This window comes from Carettochelys insculpta, chromosome 17 (assembly GCF_033958435.1).
Source record: "Carettochelys insculpta isolate YL-2023 chromosome 17, ASM3395843v1, whole genome shotgun sequence".
In the NCBI taxonomy this organism is placed as follows: Eukaryota; Metazoa; Chordata; order Testudines; family Carettochelyidae; genus Carettochelys; species Carettochelys insculpta.
Window position 1 is genome coordinate 31,151,555 of NC_134153.1, and position 18,339 is coordinate 31,169,893.

The window sequence follows — 18,339 nt, forward strand, 5'->3', positions numbered from 1 at the left end:
TGCTGGTGCCCAGCAGGTCTGGGCCCTGCAGACTAAAAGCACCCCAGGGGCCGAACGGCCAGCAGGCCGCAGTGCGCCTGGGCCTGACTCGTACACCAGCATCTCCCCCACCAGCTCTGGGGCAGGAAGGAATTGGGCTGAACTCTGTGCAGCGGATGGGGTGATTGGCCTCCTTAGCCCACCCGCGTCCACCTTTTGGGCGAGGGCTGCACGGCACCCGCTGTGTCCACCTTAGCCCAGGTGCATGGAGGGGCCTCGGGCAGCTTTGCCCGGAGACGCACGGGAGCGGCGTTTTGCGCAGCAGGGCCCGTGGCAGGGGCGAGTGCCGCGCTGCAGCTCGGAACCCAGGGTGATCTGCCCGACCGAACGGGCGAGAGGAAGGGGAGGCGTTACCGCTGCTTGAAATCAGCATAGAGGATCCGATTGGGGAAGCCTTTGCGGCAGATACGAATGCCTTCCAGCACACCGTTGCAGCGCAGCTGGTGCAGCACCAGGAAGGCATCCATGGCTCCTGCAGAGGAGAGAAGGCAGTGATGTCAGTGGGGCCCATGGTGAGCAGGTTCAGGCCCCAACCAAACTCCCCTGGCCAGCAGGGCTGGGGCGCAGACAGCTGAAATTCCCTCTGCAGCTGGGCCTGTCTTCTGGCCTGAGCCCAGTGCTGTGGCCTGCCCCTGGCTCTCTGGAGGGTCTCCTGTGCACTGGCAGAACACAGGCTGGCGCATGTCTATGGACTGTTCACCTCCCCTGGGTGCTGCTTCTCTCAAGGCGGCCCTGGCCAGAGAGGGGCCTGTCAGGCCTCCCCAGCTGGCAAGCAGTGACTAGCAATGGGGGATGGGCTCTTCGGCGCTCTCAGGGCACAGGGGCCATCCCCACTCCCGCAGCCCCGAGGAGATGTTGATGGGCTGCCAGCCCCCCGCCCTGCATCTGTGTACCTGGGGTCTTGGTCTCGTTGGGGATGATGCAGCGGACGAAGTGAGGCTGGGTGGCGCGCAGGTTGGTCATGAGCTTGTTGAGGTTCTCCTGCGGGGCAGACAGGCCGGTGAGGCGGAACGTGCTGCCTGGGCCCTGCTTGGCGTCAGCGCTCCCCTCGCACCCTCCTGCCCTCATCAATAAGAGTCCCCTCCCCACCTCTGCGGCCCCACTGCTGGGGCCGGGCCTCTGGCCAGACGCCAGCACCAGTCTGAGCTCAGACGGGCTGCGCTGGCGTCACACGCCCCTGTGCTGCGGAACTGGGCAGTGAGTTTAGGGTGGGTGACAGGAGGAGCTGAGCCAGGCCAAGCACCTGCTCATGCCCTCCATGCCACCAGCAGCCACCTGCTCGCCCAGCCCTCGTCTGCCAAGCCCCTGCCCCGACCTCTGAGCGCGGGGGCTCAGCACAGCCTGCTGCGGGGCTCTCCCCAGGGGTGCGCCAGGCACCGTTCCCTGGCCGCTTGCTGACAGATTTGCCAAGAGCCAGCCCAGCGGCTCAGCTGGCATGCCCAGCACCAGCCATGCTCTTGTGAGGAGTGCCAGGACGGCGCGTAGCCAGGGGAGAGCGCAGGGGTGGTGCAGCGTGCCTGCTGCTGGGGCTTCCCTGGGAAGTCCTGTCCTTCCCTGTGCTGGGCCAGGCAGCCCCTGCAGCAGCAGCGTGGCTTGAAGGCGGAGGCCTCCCCCAGGCATGGGGGAAGGAGGCCGGCAACCCGCAGTGGTTGAATGAGCCGGGGGCCCTCAGCTCTGAAAGCCGCCCCTGGCATCACTCCCCCCACAGCAGGGCAGCTTCCCCGCTGGGGCTGGGGCTGGGCTGGTTCTCGGCCATGCCCCCCACAGCCCTGGGTGAGTGCTGTGAAAGGGTTCAGGGCTCACGCTCTGCTCTGGCCATCTCCAGGCAGGAGAGCTGCAGGGCTGCCTGCACCGCGCCCCGTAGGATCCACCGTCATTGTCTTCTGCCCAGGGCCGTCCTTCCCGCAGTCAAGCGTGAGGAGAGAGGTAGCACAGACTTAAAGTGATGTTCATGTAATACATTATCTAAACATCACTGCAAGTCTTAACTGCCGCTCTCCCAGGGCGGGGACGCGGCCGGGCGGCCTGGCCGTCGCGGGGTCAGCAGTGGCGCGAGCCCCACCGCCAAGGGGCGTGTTCTCTCAGTGTGGGACCGCGGGTCCTTCGCTGAGTGAGCGGAGCGCGGAGAGGGGCTAGCGGCAGGGGCTCCTGCCCCGGCACAGAGCTAGCACCTGCTCTAGGGCTGAGGCTGTCCCCCACCCACGCAGCATGTACCCCCAACCCCCGAGGGGCTCATGAGAGACCCCCCAGGCCAAGTGAGGAGCTGGGGCAGATTGGCAGAGGGCAGCCTGAGCCTGGGTCTCACGCTTACCTTATGGAGCTGGGACACTGTCTGGAAGGAAGCTGCCTTCTTACGCTTCTCCTTGACCCCTGACTTGGGCGGCTCGTCTGGTGGAGGGAAACAAGGCACAGTCACCATGCCAGTGAAGTGCTGCGCTAGGGTCTATTGCTTCTGGGGCCCATGCTGGTGTCGCTCAATGAGCCACCACCAGCTCTGGGCTTGGCCATGTGTGAGGCTGGAAGAACGAGCGTGCAAGGCTGGAGGCAGAGAAGGGTGTGTGAGCCTGGAGATATAGGTGTGTTGGGCCAAGAGTGGAGGTGGAAGGAGGGGGCTGTTAGGGGAGGCCAGGAGGGAACGGTCAGGCCCCGAGGCGGTGGTAGGCGGCCTGCATGTGCGAGAACAGGGAGGGACATATGTGTCGGCTGGGTGAGCACGTTAATGGAGAAGTGCTACAGCCGTCCCCCTCTCTGTGCCCCGGGGGCAGTGCAGTCCTGGCCTGGCCACAAGTCCTCCTCATGCAGAACTTAGCACCCTGCCAGGCCTCTCCAAGGGGAAATGGCACCACTACCCTGGACCCACCTGCAGCCAGAGCAACCCTCTGCTCCTTCCAGTCTGCGCAGCTTCCCAGCTGGGCTTCCCCCTCCCCAGAGCCTGCCCTTCTCTGGGACCCCCAAGCTCCTCAGCTGCACCTCCCTGCTGCCCCGGGCAAGAGAGACGCGTGTTAGAACTGCCCCCAGGCCTGCCAGGAATCAGGGCCACGTAGCTGCCCCCGACTGTGCTGCCGGCAGAGAGCTCCTGCAGCCTGCGCAGGCAAGGCGGGGGGCCGGCAGGGAGCAGGACGGCAGGCTGGGGCTCACCTGTGGAGGAGCTCACGTAGTTCTCGTATAAGCTGGCCAAGAGCTTGTTCTGGGATTTCTGGAAGACCCCCACCACTGTCTCATTCAGGGGGTCCTTGTTCTTATCCAGCCAGCCAATGATGTTGTAGGGCACCTGTCAGCGCAGAGCACACGGGGGTCAGCTCAGCTCAGCTCAGCAGGCCCTGCAGGCCCAGGGAGGAGGGGACCTGGCCAGGGACGTACCACACCCGCATAGTGCACCAGCTCAAAGTGTGCCTCATATTTGCGCTTCTTGTCCGGCCGTGGCTTCTGGAAATTGGGCGACTTCCCTATGTGGTTGTCGTACAGCTTGGCCTTGAAGGACATGTCAGAGGCTTTTGGGAACATGCACTCCTCCTCCAGGATGGAGAGGATGCCCAGCGGCTGCAGGACAAGCCACGCGTGAGGGAGAGAACACCAGGACAGCCCACCCCATCCCCACTCTAGACAGAGCCAAGGCACACGTGCATCACTCTGAGCCCCCAAGCTCTGTGTGTGGCTAGGGCTATGCCTGGCCAGGGAGACAGCAGAGGTGCTGGGAGAGCCTGCCCCTGGCACAATCTGTCCCTCCTCGAAAGGGAGAGGGTGAACTGTTGTGTAGACGCCCCCCCGCTTACTTGAGGCCACTGCCGTCTGGGGTGCCCCTAACCTAGAACATCAGGGGATTGTCCCTGCACCCTGAGGCTGCCCTACTCACCCCCACGTTTCATTTCCCACTGGAGCAGCCAGGGGCAGGCTGAAGTGCAGACCGCATGGAGGACTCAGCAAGTCAGGTAGGATGGTCACCTTACAGCTCAGTGTGGTGGCAGCCAACTAGCCTACTCCTGTCATAAAAGCCTCCACCCACTGGTATTGTTCAGCTGCCTGCTTGGTTACAAAGGTTCACCAGAGCCCTATGCAGCCCACTCCCACCCCACAGTGCCTCAGGCTTCACCTTCTCAATCAGGTCAATGCAGGCCTGCAGGTCCAGGCCGAAGTCGATGAAGACCCATTCGATGCCTTCTTTCTTGTATTCTTCTTGCTCCAGGACGAACATGTGGTGGTTGAAAAACTGTTGCAGTTTCTCATTGGTGAAGTTGATGCACAGCTGCTCAAAGCTGTTATACTGTGGGCACAAATCCAACCTGTAGGTCAGCCAGGAGCGCAGGCGGGGGTGCCAGCTGTGGGCTGGCCTGGGGGGAGCCCACTGCAGATCAGGCACAAAGGAGCTCAACGGGGAGTGAATCTGAGCCTCAGCACCAGCACAGCAACTCCCAGGGGCTGTGCTCTGGGTACAGGAATGGAGGCCATGGGCACTGAGGCACCCTGCAACCCACCTCAAAGATCTCAAAGCCTGCGATGTCCAGCACGCCGATGAAGAACTGCCTGGCCAGCTTGGTGTCCAGGGTTTTGTTGATACGCAACACCAGCCACTTGAACATGCGATCATAGGTGGCTTTAGCCAAGGCCCCGACGGCGTACACCACCTGCCAATGTAACCCCAAAGGGCTTGTGACATCAGCACTTTCTCCAGGTGGTCCTGTTCAAGCTGCACCCGGCTGAGGTTCTGCCCTGCCCAGAGCAGGGCAGTGCCAGGGGCATTGCTGTGCCCACCACAGGCCCTTCACGCTCTCAGCTACTGAATTAGTGCGGGTGTTTGCGAGCAGGTAGCCGCCAGTTTCTGCACCCTTCTCTGCTGCTGGAGGTGGCTGCAGGCTGGGGCAGCCTGGGGAGCACGGGCTGGGAAGTGTTCAAAGTGCTCCTGTGCCGTAAGATCCTGTGTCCCAGGACCTGGCTGACTCCCGTTCCCTAGTGCTTCGCTGGCTGCTGGAGGGGCGGTAGGCTCACTCACTGTGACTCCTAAACTGATGTGCAAGGTGGGGGGCAGGCCAGGCTTTGGCCATGTGGTTGAGGGGGTGGAAACCTCCTGAGCACTGTGTACAATAGTCCCATCCTCGCCCCTGGGGCTCGAGCAGAAGCTGCTGTCCCAGGTGGTTGCCAGCAGCTTGAGCCAAGGCTCTCGTGAGACAGGAGCTGCCATGGGTGCAAGCCCCACAGAAATTAGGCCCTGCTTGAGTTTGGATCCAGCCCAGGCCAAACACCCCTGCCCACGGATTTGAACCCAAACCCTCCACAGATTGAAGGGGTTCGCATTGAAATTCCAGCCTCGGCCCATCATTGTAAAATGCAATGGCCCTATCTATCTGGCCATCAAGCCAGCACCTCCCTGCTTCCATGTCACGCTACCCATGAAAACCCCCAGCAGCTGCTCCAAGCTAACCCCCGCAGGATCAGCTTGCACTGTGCCCTGGGGTCCTCAGCTCAGACTTTGTGGGGCCACCAGTGAAGCAGAACTCTGGCGCTCAGGGCCCTGCGCTGGGCATGCCCCCAGCCTCCAGCCTCCATAACTCCTGCAGAGCACCAAGCCAAGCGTTTCCAGGTAGCAATGCAGGCGTGAGACCAGCCTCCCAGCACACTCACCTGTTCCACATTCTGACCTTTGGTCACGTACTCATTTCCTACTTTCACGCGGGGGTGGAGCAGCCCTTTGATGAGGTCAGCTGAGCTGATTCCCATGAGGTAGGCGGCCTTGTCAGCACCTGCAATACATCACTGAACCATGAGGAACCAGCACAGGGTTGAGCAAACTCAAGACAAATGATGATGTCCTAAGCCTGCTGGCTTTCCCTTGCCCGGAAACACGCTAGCCAAGCACCTCCTCCCCAGGCCGTGTCTGCTTTATGTTCTCCAGGGTGTGAGGTGCTGGAGGGGCTTTTGGCAGCGGCAGGTTTCTGCTCCATTCCTCCCTGAGGTACTACAAACCCAGAGACTCTCTGCCTAGGAAGATCTGAGCCCTCTTAACCCATAGACCCACCAGAGAATGGCAGAAGATTAGGTTTCGCACTGACCTCAGAAAGTCATCGAGTCCAACCCCTGCTCAAAGCAGGACCAGCCCCGGCTAAACCATTTCCTGTTAGAGCAATGTTCCCTTGGCCAGTGCAGCAGCAGCAGCCCCTGGATGTATCCTGCCCTGCGGAGGCTCGCTGAGTGCTGAGCTCAAATATGGGAGCTGCCCACACTGAGATTCCCTGCATGGCTCTGTCTCTGCCCTCTTGTGCGTCACCAGGGCAGAGCATCAGAGCCCATTGCACAGCGCGGCAGATTGCACAGGAGCTCTGTGCGCAGTGGGGCAGGCTAACGCCGGCGGAAGGTGGGAGGGGAAGAAGCAGGAAGGGGGTGTGTGGGTGCTCCAGGTCAGTGGTGCTCTGTGCGCAGTGGGGCAGGCTGACGCCGGCGGAAGGTGGGAGGGGAAGAAGCAGGAAGGGGTTGTGTGGGTGCTCCAGGTCAGTGGTGCTCTGCGCGCAGTGGGGCAGGCTGACGCCGGCGGAAGGTGGGAGGGGAAGAAGCAGGAAGGGGGTGTGTGGGTGCTCCAGGCCAGTGGTGCTCTGTGCGCAGTGGGGCAGGCTGACGCCGGCGGAAGGTGGGAGGGGAAGAAGCAGGAAGGGGGTGTGTGGGTGCTCCAGGCCAGTGGTGCTCTGTGCGCAGTGGGGCAGGCTGACGCCGGCGGAAGGTGGGAGGGGAAGAAGCAGGAAGGGGGTGTGTGGGTGCTCCAGGCCAGTGGTGCTCTGTGCGCAGTGGGGCAGGCTGACGCTGGCGGAAGGTGGGAGGGGAAGAAGCAGGAAGGGGGTGTGTGGGTGCTCCAGGCCAGTGGTGCTCTGTGCGCAGTGGGGCAGGCTGACGCCGGCGGAAGGTGGGAGGGGAAGAAGCAGGAAGGGGTTGTGTGGGTGCTCCAGGTCAGTGGTGCTCTGTGCGCAGTGGGGCAGGCTGACGCCGGCGGAAGGTGGGAGGGGAAGAAGCAGGAAGGGGTTGTGTGGGTGCTCCAGGTCAGTGGTGCTCTGTGCGCAGTGGGACAGGCTGACGCCGGCGGAAGGTGGGAGGGGAAGGGCTGGCGGGAGCAGAAGGAGAGGCAGGAAGGGGTGGTGTCGATGCAGCAGGAGAGCTTGGGCCTGGTTGGGCTCAGCACCGCTTTCCCAGCCCTCCTCGGACATGCAGCACACTCACTTTCAGTGCCCTCGGCCTCCGCCTGCTCCTCCCGCTGCTTCTGCTTGAACTTCATGTTGCCGAAGTGCATGATGGCGCCCACTATTTTGTAGCAGCCGTACTTCTCCTCGTTGCTGAAGCCCAGGATGTCCATGGCATGCTGGGGGAGACAAGCAGGGGGTAAGGCTAGCCCTTGGCACAGCAGCCCCCTGCCCCAGCCAACAGGGGCCTGAGCCTGGCAGCCTGACCTGTGCTCAGCAGGGGCCCTCCCAACTCTGTAGGACTCCCCTGTGCCACAGGCTCTTCATGGTCACCCGCCCCTTCCCAATGGGTGCAGCTGGGTTATTTCTTCCCATGCGCGTTATTGACCAACACTAAATTTCCTGTACTTCCTAATGACTGCGGTTCCCTGGGGATACCAGGACGAGCTGGCATCTGGCTCTCAGCTGTGGGATCGTTTCCTGCCTGATGTGCCCTAACCTGAGCCTTTTATCCTCCTGGGCAGCACGGGGCTGTCAGACAGAAGGGGGGACTCTCCGCCATCCATCTCTGGCTCCCTTTGCCCCTCCAGAGCAGACACTCTGGCCTCCTGGCAGCGCTGTCCTGCTCAGGGCCATGCGTCGGGCGGTCCTGCGCATTGAGGAGCACAGGGTCCAGGATGGCAGGGGGCTTGATGCCGGCAGCCCTACCTGTCCTGCTCCACCCTGCGGGCGGAAGCTGGGAAGAGGCCAGTGAGAACTGTGGGCCAGTGGGGAGTGAGGCAGAAGCAGAGTAGGGCCTGGGGGAAGGAGCAGTGTGGTGGCACGGCCTCCGATGGAGGAACATATTGTCCGGACCCTGCAGGCCCCAGGGACGGCCTTGCCTCTGGCATGGCTCACGTGAGCCTTCTGCCCCCAAGGCTGGTAATGCTGCCTGGCGCCTGGCGTGTAATGAGCTGGGTAGCTGCTCCCCGGCTGCTGCTCTGCTGCTGCCTGCGCTTTCAGCCCTGGGGCTGTTTCTGGAGCCCAGCCCTGGGGCATGCTTGGCAGGTGCTCTGGGTTCTCTTCCTTCTGTCAGGCCCTTCCCAGGGGGAGCTGGTGCCTTTCCCCAGGCAATGGCTCGGGCTTCTGCCCCAGCAGCAGAGCTCACTCCGCTGCCAGTGGCCACTCACTGGGGCACTGGGCTTTCCCACCCCGTTCCCAGCTGGATGAGGCAGCCCCGTGAGTCATTCCTGAAATGAGCAGGCGTGCAGCAGCGGCTGGGGTGCAGGGAAGCAGGCTGGGGGGCCAGGACGCTCACTGCAATTTTCAAACTGAGCTGCTTAAGGCCACGGGTGGAGAGCGTGTAATTCTCAGGGCTGCATGTAGTATCCTGCATCTCCCTGGCCAGCTGCCTGGCATGACCCCGCTGGGTGTGCAGTCATGGGAACAGCACACGTGGCCAGGCCAGGCCCAGCCTGCCCCCCACCCCCCGGCCCCCGCGCCCTGCTGGCCAGCCCACGGGGGCAGAGAACGTGCTCTGCCTCGTGGCCAGGGAACGCCGTTGTGGGGGTGGGGTGGGGGGCTGCAAACCTTGGGAGCGCTGCTGGTGCAGGGGCTGGAGATCTATGCAGGGCAACTGATAACAGACCACCAGCAGAACCCAGCGGGTGTAAGCAAAGCTGGCTGGGGCCGTGTCTCCCCAGGCCTCACCCGGCTCTGCCTCGCAGGCCCTTACGTACGTCTGTAGCCATGAGCTCCTCGCCGTCATCCAGGTTGTCCACCGTTGTCACGCCTTGCGAGCAGAAGTGGTAGTCATAGGGGTTGAGAGAGAGCAGCAGCATGTCTGGAGCAGGAGGGAGAGCGAGGGCATGAGGCATGGGCAGCTCCTCACATGCTGGCCAGCAAACGCTGCTGGAAAAGCTGGGGCAGGACTGCAGGGGCTAATGTTCTACCCAGGAATCAGCCCGAAGGCCCAGTGCGGCCGGGGGCTGTGCTGGGGGACAGGCCCTCCCTTAGCAGAGCTCTGGGCCAGCAGCCCTGGTGGGCTGGGCTCCCAGGTGGGTACCCAAAGCATTGAGTGGTGACTGGAGACTGGGTGGAGCCTGGTCCCTCAGCACACACACCAGCCGCTGGGGGGATTGGATGGCGGCGCTCCGGGGGGGGGCCAAGTGCCGAGGGCTGTTTGGTGCCGCTGGGGCTCCCTGAGCCTCGCTCACAGCCCAGTATGTGCACACCGTCCAACCCACCGCGCCTAGGCCAGCTCAGCTGGGGCTCCCTGGCCAGGCGCAGCCATCACAGCAGCCTGCTCAGTAGCCTGGGCCAAAGGGCCAGTGGAAAGCTGCTCTGCTGTGCCATCAGTGCCAGTGATGCCCATGTGCGCCAGGGCCTGGTCACTCCCCCTCCCGACCTCATTGCCGACACCCTCGTTAACGTCACACAGTGCCCTTCACAGTACTGTGGGTACAGCCCCCTGGTGGCAGCGCTGGCCCCATACTGCTGGTGCCCAGCTCCCCCAGCCAGGGCGAGTGACTGGCAGCTCACTCTGGTGCTGCTGTGGGCAGGGCAGGCCGGGGTGTCTCAGGCCTCAGAAGGTAACTGCCCGAGCAGAAGAGGGAAGCATCACTGGGGGACCCCAAGCTCCCTCTGCTCTGTTGCCTCAGCGCTGGCTCCCGGGACGGACCTGGCTTATGGGTCGGACTCCAGAGGCCCTTCGCAAGGCCCTTCTCGCCTGCCGCTCCAGCTCCGCTCTGCTATCTTGGGACACCCACGGCTGGAGCCTGATTTAGAAGTGGCCCAGCAAACCCGCCTGAGCCCAGATAAGATTCCTGCTCCCTGGCTCTCCAGACCTGCCTAATAAGGTCCTGCTCGCCAGCTAGCAGCAGGCTCAGCCAAGAAGCTGATCGCGCCAGGGGCTCTGCCAAGCATCTCTCCAGTGCGGAAAGGCACCTGGATCCCAGCCTGCTCAGGGCAGCACCTGGTAGGGCCAGCTGGGATCTTCTCAGGGATGAGATCCCAGAGGGCAGTGCTGAGAAACGCCACCTCTGCCCCTGGAAGGGCTCCCCCATGGGCCGTGCGCGGATGTGTTTACACCAGGGTTTCCCCCGGGGGTGCTTGGAAGCCACTTACCTTGGAGCTCAGGTTTCTTGCCCGATACGATCTGGTAGTAGATGTGGTAACTCCTCTCGCCGGGTTGCTGGAAAATCACTCTCGATTTTTCCAGCAAGTCTGGAAACGAGCAGGAAGAACAGACTGGGTTTCCCTGGACCTGAGCAGGTGTCAGGGCACAAAGACTGCGTGCAGTGGCCAGCTGCAGAGGCCTGCTGCACAAGGCTGCCTACTCACAGATATCGATGTCGGCAGAGGCCAGCTTCCCAGAGGGGCCAAAATGGATTCGGATGAACTTGCCCTAAAGGAGGCAGGAAAATGCAGAGGCTGGACCAAGGCAGTACACCAGCATGGGCAGCTCTTATGACTCCGGCAGCTGGGGAGGGCTCAGGGCCTGTGCTCGGCTCACGCACTGGAGGGACTCGACTCAAGGGGAGCAGGTGCAAGTCTGGCCTGGGCTGGTCCCTTCCAGCCACAGGCACTAGGAATTCGGCTCAGCCCAGGGGTTGTCCCCTGCATTCATGTGGCACTCGGAGCCTGTGGGGATGGCCCCGGCTGCCCTGGCTCCTGGGCAGAGCTGCCTGCTACTGGGGGCTGCAGTACAAACCACCTGCAGAGCTCGAGCTGCAACCACTGCTCGAGCTCAGCAGACCCCTGACATCCCCAGGCCCCGGTGTGTTGGAGAGGCCAGGGAGGACCACGAACGCCACTGTGACCTCCTCCACCTGCACCACATTCCTGTGGAGCTCAGTGGGAGCCAGACAGCGGCCAGCGTTCGCTGCAGGGGGCACCGCCCAGCACTGGGATGGCTCCTCTCCCTTTGAGCCAGGCTCCTGCCTGGTGCTGCCCGTCGGCCTCACAGCCTGACCTAAGCTGAGCAGGACTTTGGCAACCCTAACTCCAGCCTCCCCTTTTAGGGCCAGATCCTCAGCTGGTGCACTTAAAGGGCACAGGTTAGTGCGGCAGCCTGGTCAGTTACCAGGGGCGTGGAGTGGCTTTCCAGGAGCAAAGGCTCTAGCAGAGCACGCTGCTGGTTAGGGGGGCGGATCATTTGGGAGCTGTCGCTGCGACAGGCACACGCCTGCGTACTAAGGAACCCAGCTTGGCTTGGCAGCCCACAGGCTGCATATGGCAGGAGCCTGGCACACGGAAAGTATCTGGGGAGCTGGAGCAATGCCTGTTTGTTCCTCTCCTAGGCTCACAGAGTGTGCAGCCCGGCAGCCCAGGCAAGCAGCTGGCACCCACTAGGAGTCAGCCTGCAACAGAGGCTAAACAGGCAGCTGTTGCCAGTTAAGGCCTCTGGGCTCCCTATAAAAGGCTTCCCTCAGGCTGAAGGGGGAAGGAGTTGAGAGGCGCATAAGGAATAGAGGCTGGAGGTGGTGGTGCAGCCAGGTACGGGGGAAGCGGTGGGGAGCAGTGGCCCAAGGAAAGGCCACTTGCTTGGGGCATGGGAAAAGCCCCAGCAGCTGCCTCTCGCTCAGGGTGTCCCTCTGCCAGAGCTCAGAGTAGTAGGTGGGCCTAGGCTCCCCCCACCATCCCCCTGGGGGGCTGCCCTACTGGGAAGACAGCAGCGTCCAAATGTGCTGAAGGGGGCCTTGTTCCCCACCGCTGGGACTCGGCTGTGATACAAATGGCCGGTGAGCAGGGCCCTGCCCTTTAGAATGGCCCAGGGCAGCACGAGGGCCGCCAGGAGCCTGAGGCGCGCCAGCGACCGCCAGGAGGTGCGGGGCCCTGCGGGGCTGGCCGGGGACCTGTCCGTGGGTAACATACTTACAAAGCGCGAGGAGTTGTCGTTTCGCAGGGTCTTGGCATTGCCAAAGGCCTCCATGGCAGGGTTGGCCTCAATGATTTGATCCTCGAGGGTACCCTAGAAAACGCAGCCAAAGCACAGGTCAGCTTGTGCCTGGGGCACTGGTGGCTCCGATGTGGCTAGGGGGCATCAGGATGCAGGCAGGGGAAGTGCTGTGGGTCCCCTTCTCAGCTTCCCCCAAGGCTCTGGCTCCAGCAGGGTCAGGGCGGCACCTTCCGACCTGGCACGTCTCAGTTGTGCTGTTAACACGGAGGGAGCAGAGCTGGGCTCTGAGGCCATGAATTTGGTGGCCATCTCCCAGCCCCCTGCGAGTGCTCCTGCGAAAGGTGCAGGCCAATAGCTCTGCTGCACAGAGCAGCCCTCAGGCAGGGGGCCATAGCAGCCAGTGCAAGCCAGGGGCTGGGCAGGGTGCTTGCGGGGACTGCAGGTTAGGGATTTCCTGCTGTCCTCAAGGCCTGGAGAGGAGGCTCCTGGCATGGAGAAAACAGGCCTCTGGAAGTGAAGGGAAGGGGACAGGATGTAGCCCAGGAAGAGACACTGACAACGCCCCGAAACGTTCCCAGTGAGTTTTCCCTTAACAGGTCAGAACCGGCCTACCCAGGCTGTGGGCCGGTGTTAGACACTGGACAGGGGGCCGCAGAACCCCCTGGCTTTGTCACAGCAGTGCTGCAGCCCCAAGCTTGCTTTCTTGGTGTGACATTTGCATGACTGTAGCACTGAAGCAACCAGTGGGCCTGGCACTGTACCAGCACAGCAGAGACCACGCCTGCCCCACGAGCTTACACCTAACCCAGCACGCCAGACAAAACACGGGAGAGGAAACTGAGGCACAGGGGTGAAGTCCTAGAGAAAGCAGACCTAGGACTAGCACTCCCACCTCCTGCCTCAGAGCCCAGAGTCCCAGCAATTAGACTACGGCATTACAGGCTGGTACCACATCACACCATTGTGCCGTAGGCCCTGGCTCTGGACAGGCTGGTGTGCCTGCCACAAAACTACAGCCCAGTTATTCTAGCCATCCTCTGCCTGCATCAGATACAGCCAAGCAGGACACTACCTGTCCCAGGTGTATCGCAACTCAGGCCATCACATTGCCCTGTTCGTGCCAAAGGGATGCAGGGTTTTGCTTACGCCTGGAAAACAGGACACGGAATTCTCCACTGGGGCTGCCCCACCAGAGCCACCTGCCATGGTGGAGACAGTGCTGGTGGTTTTCATCACTGTGCCTTCAGCTGTCTGAGGCCAGACTGGTGAGCTCCTGCTGCACCTTCCCCTGGTGGCAGGGTGGGCCAGGAGCTACAGCGCTGAATGCATCAGCGAGCAGCAGCTGGCTGTCCGGACTCAAGGCTGCCACTAGCTTCCATTTCACCCACTCTGAGCAGAACCAGCTGACAGCGGGGGAGGGCAGCGCCTGTACAAGCCAGAAGGGTCCCTGGGCCAGCTCTGACCTGCAAGTGCAGGGGCTGGGGTTTGTACGTGAGGGTGCGTTACTCAGCTACACCCCAGACATGATTTCAAAGGCTCTTAGCCTCTAGCTGGTCTGACCCTGCAATCCCCTGGTGCTGAGCCACGACCACTGGGCCAAGCCCCAGCTGCTGCAGTGGACTGATCAGAGGCCTGGGCCCTAGCCACTTGGCTGGCCTGTTCCCAGCTTTCCCACACATGTGCTTTATTGTCCATGTGGAGCTGTGGAGCCCTTGTTAATTATTATTAACCAGCACAAGTGTCCCTCTTCTGCCATCCCTGGATGGAGTAAAGCTCGCTGTGTGCATAAGCAAGTGCAGCTGTGCGCACCAATAGACCCACATGCTGCCAGCTGTGGGCGCACTGCTGATCAGCTGGGCAGCACCTGAATCTCTCCTGGGCGGCTGCCCAGGTGCTCAGCTTACAGGGAACCCGGAGCAGTGCTGCTCGAGCCGAGTGACTCAGGCGTCCTGAGCCCCACGCGGGCAACGCTCGCTTGGAGAACTCGGCGTTCATTAGGACACTGGGCCCAGGGCTGCAGGAAGGCAGACTGGCTGGTGAGTGATTTCCTGCTTTGCACAGCATCGGTGGTGCCCCTGCGAGGAGAGGGCGCAGGACTGCGCAGGGGAGTCTAACCCCCTGCCTGCAGCCTCGCTGCGCCACCTGCCCTGAGCAGCCAGGCTGCAGCCCATGTGCGCTGGGGAGCGTGGCAGAAAGACAGCTTTGTTTGAGGGGGCATGGGGGGAACTGGTGTCACACCGGGACCAGTCCACCTGGTGTTCCAAGCCAGTGATAAGGCACATCATGGGAAAGACACAACCCCAAAGGAAACGCCCAGACAAACGCATCAGTAGCTGTTTAAAATCTCTGCTGAGCTCTACCAGTAACCCACTACCTCCAGGCCTCCTCCCTGCCTGGCACCACCTGCAACATCCCGCCCCTCTCCCTTCGTGCGCATGCCAAGACCGCGCCAGCACTTGCTTGGCCAGACCCACACACTCCTCTCCCGCCCCAGCCGGGACATTCCCCCCTTTAGATGCCACAGGCAGCCAGCAGAGACCCTGAATCCTTGTCTCACTGCAGCTGGGCTAGGTACCCTCCCATGCCTCAGAGATGAAACCCCAAGGTCTTGAGGTGCTTGGGCCAATCACTGACTTCCAGAGGGGAATGTCAGCTAGCAGCGAGGGGGCCAGTGACGCACCTCTGCCCAGCACCCAGCCTGCACAGCATCTTGCAGGGGGTTGGCCTGTCACCAACTGCCGAAGGTTCTGGTAAGTGCAGTGTTCTGGGAAGGTGATTTTAATGAGGTCACTAATCCCAGTTATCTGCCATCTTGCCAAGCTCCTTGCTGGGAGTGCTATAACCCCCTCCCATCCCTCTGTGTGACTCTGAGATCATGCTGCAGCCAAGACCGCTGGCTGGTAACACTGGAACAGATGCAACACGGGTTGTCTTTGACAGGACATGGCACGGGAGTGAGGGGCTTGTTCCCTTGGGAGGGAAGGGGCAAAGGTGGGCTTGGGTTCAGGGCAGTTCCTACTGGCTGGATCCAGCCAGCCTTGTTGACTGTGCTGTCAGAAGCCCTCCATGGCTTGCTGCTCTTTGCGCATGTGGCTGTTATTCACAAGCTCTGGGCCCTGGAATGCGGACCTCCAGACGCGGCACCCTGAGCGCAGACACTGGGCCATTATGCAGGCGTGCCCTGGGAGCAGGAGTTACACACGGTGCCACCTGGGCTTCTGAAGCCACATGAGCTGTGCTGCTATGATCAGCACCAGCACTGGGGATGCAGCTCCCCAGCTCCTCCTCGCTACCCTCCCCCAGCAGCCCTGGGGGGACTGCTGCTTGCTGCCATGAGAGACATGTTGTTGCTCTCTCTCAGACTCAACTTATCCAGGTGGAGAGCAGGGGATGTGCCTAGGGCCCTGGCAGAGTGAAGCTAGGCTCCTAGAGAAGGGGAATCCACGCATCCCCCATGTTTAACAGTCCCTCCCACACCACACAGCCACTGCCACTTGGCCTCAAAAGGGCTGGTACTGCTGCAGCACTCAGGGCAGTGCCTGAGGAGGTCCACAAGAAGCCTGACTAGACTCTGAGTAATGGACCCTCTGTAGCCAGTTCTGGTTTGCAAGGGAGCCACAGCTGGGCCACAGCCACTGGCCCCCTCCCACTGAAGCAGCTGGACAGGCTTGCAATGAACTCAGAGCTAATGAAATTCCGTCCTCAGCCAAGGCATTGGATAGCAAATCCCAGCCTGACTCAATGCACTGCCATGTGCAGATCATCGCCCTGGTGACAGCAAGCCCTCCACTGGGAGAAGCTGCTCTATAGGAAGACGGCAGCCTCCCTGCACCTGCGCAAGAGCCATTTCTACACACAAACCGGCCAAAGGCACAGCCGTGTACATGGGGGTCTGGTTCGGATCTCGCATCAGTTTCACAGTGCTACTGCTCCATTGACAACATTACAAATACTTCTGACTGGCACCCACATAAGTGAGCTCAGAACGGGTCCAACACCTCCCCACCCCTAATAGGAGTTAACGAGCAGCATGCGTCAGGATTGGCCCCTCTGCCACAGAACACTTACCCCAGTTTTAGTGGCAGGAGATTGCTAGAGAAAGGAAAGAAAACTGCCTTGAGAATTCCAGAAAGGACCAATCAAAATCACAGAACGCATCAATCAAAAAGCAGGGCGTTAACATTTGGTTACTGAAACGGTCCCAAAAATGGAAGGATTAAATTTAAAAAAAAACCACTAAAAATGTTAAAGAGATTAGCTCAAGAAAAAGAAGAAAAGCATCAAAAAGCAGGAACAGTTAAATCCAAACCCAGGGAAGAGGGAAGGAAAACAATGCTGGAGAATTGCTTATCTGATACCTGAAGCAGCCAGTCTGCTTCTGCTAAGGAAAGCAGGCCAGAGCAACAAGTACCCCAAAGAAATAAGCAATTGCAAGGAATCTCAAAAATAACCAACCCCGAAGAAATGCGGGAAAAAATAAAAACAAGAGCAAGAAAAAGCACAAGATGGAAAAGGATCAAAATGAACAAAAGAGAAAAAAAGAGAAAACAAGGGATAGCAAAAAGCAAGGCTTAAAAGAGAGGGGTGGAAATGGGGCGTGGTCTGTCCTCTTTAAAGCAGAAAACATGAAAAAGAAAATGTTGTGGTAAAGGAAAAGATGGGCCCAGAAGGCCCTGGTTTGGTGAGCCACTTAAAAGCTCCATTTCCCCAAGATTGGTTGTTTCAAGCCTTGCTTGTTCAAAAGTCAAAGGAAAAGCAAGTCCACGAGGGCCCAGAGCCAAACACGCTTCCAAATGCAAAAAGTTACAAAAAGAACAAGAAAAGAAAAAAGAAAAAGAAACAAGCCAAAGTGGGTTCCCCATGAGGCTCTTACTCCTTTCTTGCCCGGCGCGTCGCCCAGGGCTGCGACAATGGCAAAGTACTGAATGACTCGCTTGGTGTTTACAGTCTTACCAGCACCAGATTCTCCGCTTAGGGTAACAGAAATACACAGATCAAGATACCAAGGCAGAGACAGATGACCCTTTACACGGAGCCTCCAGAAGCCAGGGCTATGGCCCAGCCACCCACCCAGGGCATCACGGGAGAGGAAAACACCCAGGGAGGAGTCCAGCTCTGCATGGCCCTGTGCAGCCTGTGGCCCCTTCCCACGGGCTAGCGCTCTGCTTGGGGAGCAAGCGGGGGGTTCAGCCGTCAAGCTCAGACCCCGCCCCCGGTACTGCACTGGCCCAACGGCTTGCACCAATCGGCTTTGCAGCGGGAGCGAGTGCCTCCTTCCCCTGGCATGAACCCAGTGCAAGCCGCACCACTGCCCACTGGGGCTGTGCCTGGCTATGTCAGGGGCTTGTAATGGGACAGCTTTTCCAGGGCAGCCCCCTGAGGCTGACACAGGGCAAATCACCGCTGCAGGCATGGCCAGTGACTCCACAAAGTGCCAGAGTCATCTCCCCTTCCCCAGGCTCCCCTCTGGCCTGTTGCACGTCAGCTCCCTGGGGGCTCAGCAAGGAGACAGCCTCCCCACCCCACACTGGAGGTCAGGCCTTGACCCTGTCACCCACCCACCCCAGTTCCCCGGGGAGAGCTGGAGAGGGACTCCTACAGGCAGTGGGATGTGCTCTGCCCTTCCCCGCCCCCGGCCAGCTGAGACCCAGGGGCTGGCTTCCTGGGCAGGTAGGCTGAGCCACCCCACCCTGCTGGCACAGGCTCCCAAGGCCTTGCAGTGGTTTCATCCCTCGAGTTAGCTGCTCTTCTATTGTAATCCCAGATCACAAAGAGCAGAAGAGGGAGGGGGAGCAGCGCAGGACAAGAGCCAAGCACCTCCCGCCTCAGCCCCTGCGTTACCTAATTAGGTCATGGCTGAGGCTAAAAATGTCAGTGGCTCGTGGCAGCAGGGTAGGGCCCTGCAGAGAACTTTATATAGCCTTCAGCTATATGTCACTTGAACTTACCCTGGCCTGCCTCCTCCCCCACTACCCCACCCGGCCTCAGCCTGCTGGCTCCCCTACCGTCCCACCCGGCCTTGGTCTGCCCCTCCCCCACGACCCACCTGGCCCTGGCTGCCCCCTCTGCCCACCAGTCCCATGCCAGAGCACCATGCCTGGTCCTCCTGGGGCAAGGCCTGAATATGGGGATTCCATCTTCATCCAGAGCCCCAGAGCCTGACCAGCCCCAGGGGACCCACCTGGAAGATTCCTGCCCTGGAACACCAGCACCAACAAGCACCCACCCCACATGGGCTGCCCTGGAGACTTGTCTGGGGCAATG

General features: G+C 61.0%; 1 protein-coding gene across 2 annotated transcripts in view; it reads right to left on the reverse strand.

Moving 5' to 3' along the window:
- MYH7B (myosin heavy chain 7B) overlaps window positions 1-17,561 on the reverse strand; it is a 36,773-nt gene extending 19,212 nt beyond the window's left edge. Inside the window, exons 1-15 of one of the 2 annotated variants that reach the window (XM_075012072.1) lie at window positions 16,949-17,559; window positions 16,144-16,167; window positions 12,055-12,147; window positions 10,518-10,581; window positions 10,302-10,400; window positions 8,915-9,018; window positions 7,237-7,375; window positions 5,656-5,774; window positions 4,512-4,661; window positions 4,130-4,300; window positions 3,400-3,579; window positions 3,178-3,310; window positions 2,351-2,427; window positions 933-1,020; window positions 394-511 (exon numbers count right to left, since the gene is read on the reverse strand). In XM_075012072.1, coding sequence (XP_074868173.1) covers window positions 394-511; window positions 933-1,020; window positions 2,351-2,427; window positions 3,178-3,310; window positions 3,400-3,579; window positions 4,130-4,300; window positions 4,512-4,661; window positions 5,656-5,774; window positions 7,237-7,375; window positions 8,915-9,018; window positions 10,302-10,400; window positions 10,518-10,581; window positions 12,055-12,147; window positions 16,144-16,167; window positions 16,949-17,488 — 2,099 coding nt within the window. In that variant the 5' untranslated portion in view covers window positions 17,489-17,559. Of the gene's footprint in view, window positions 1-393; window positions 512-932; window positions 1,021-2,350; window positions 2,428-3,177; window positions 3,311-3,399; window positions 3,580-4,129; window positions 4,301-4,511; window positions 4,662-5,655; window positions 5,775-7,236; window positions 7,376-8,914; window positions 9,019-10,301; window positions 10,401-10,517; window positions 10,582-12,054; window positions 12,148-16,143; window positions 16,168-16,948 lie in introns of both variants that reach the window. The other variant, XM_075012071.1, reaches the window with a different exon arrangement.
- Between the last annotated feature and the right edge of the window lie 778 nt (window positions 17,562-18,339).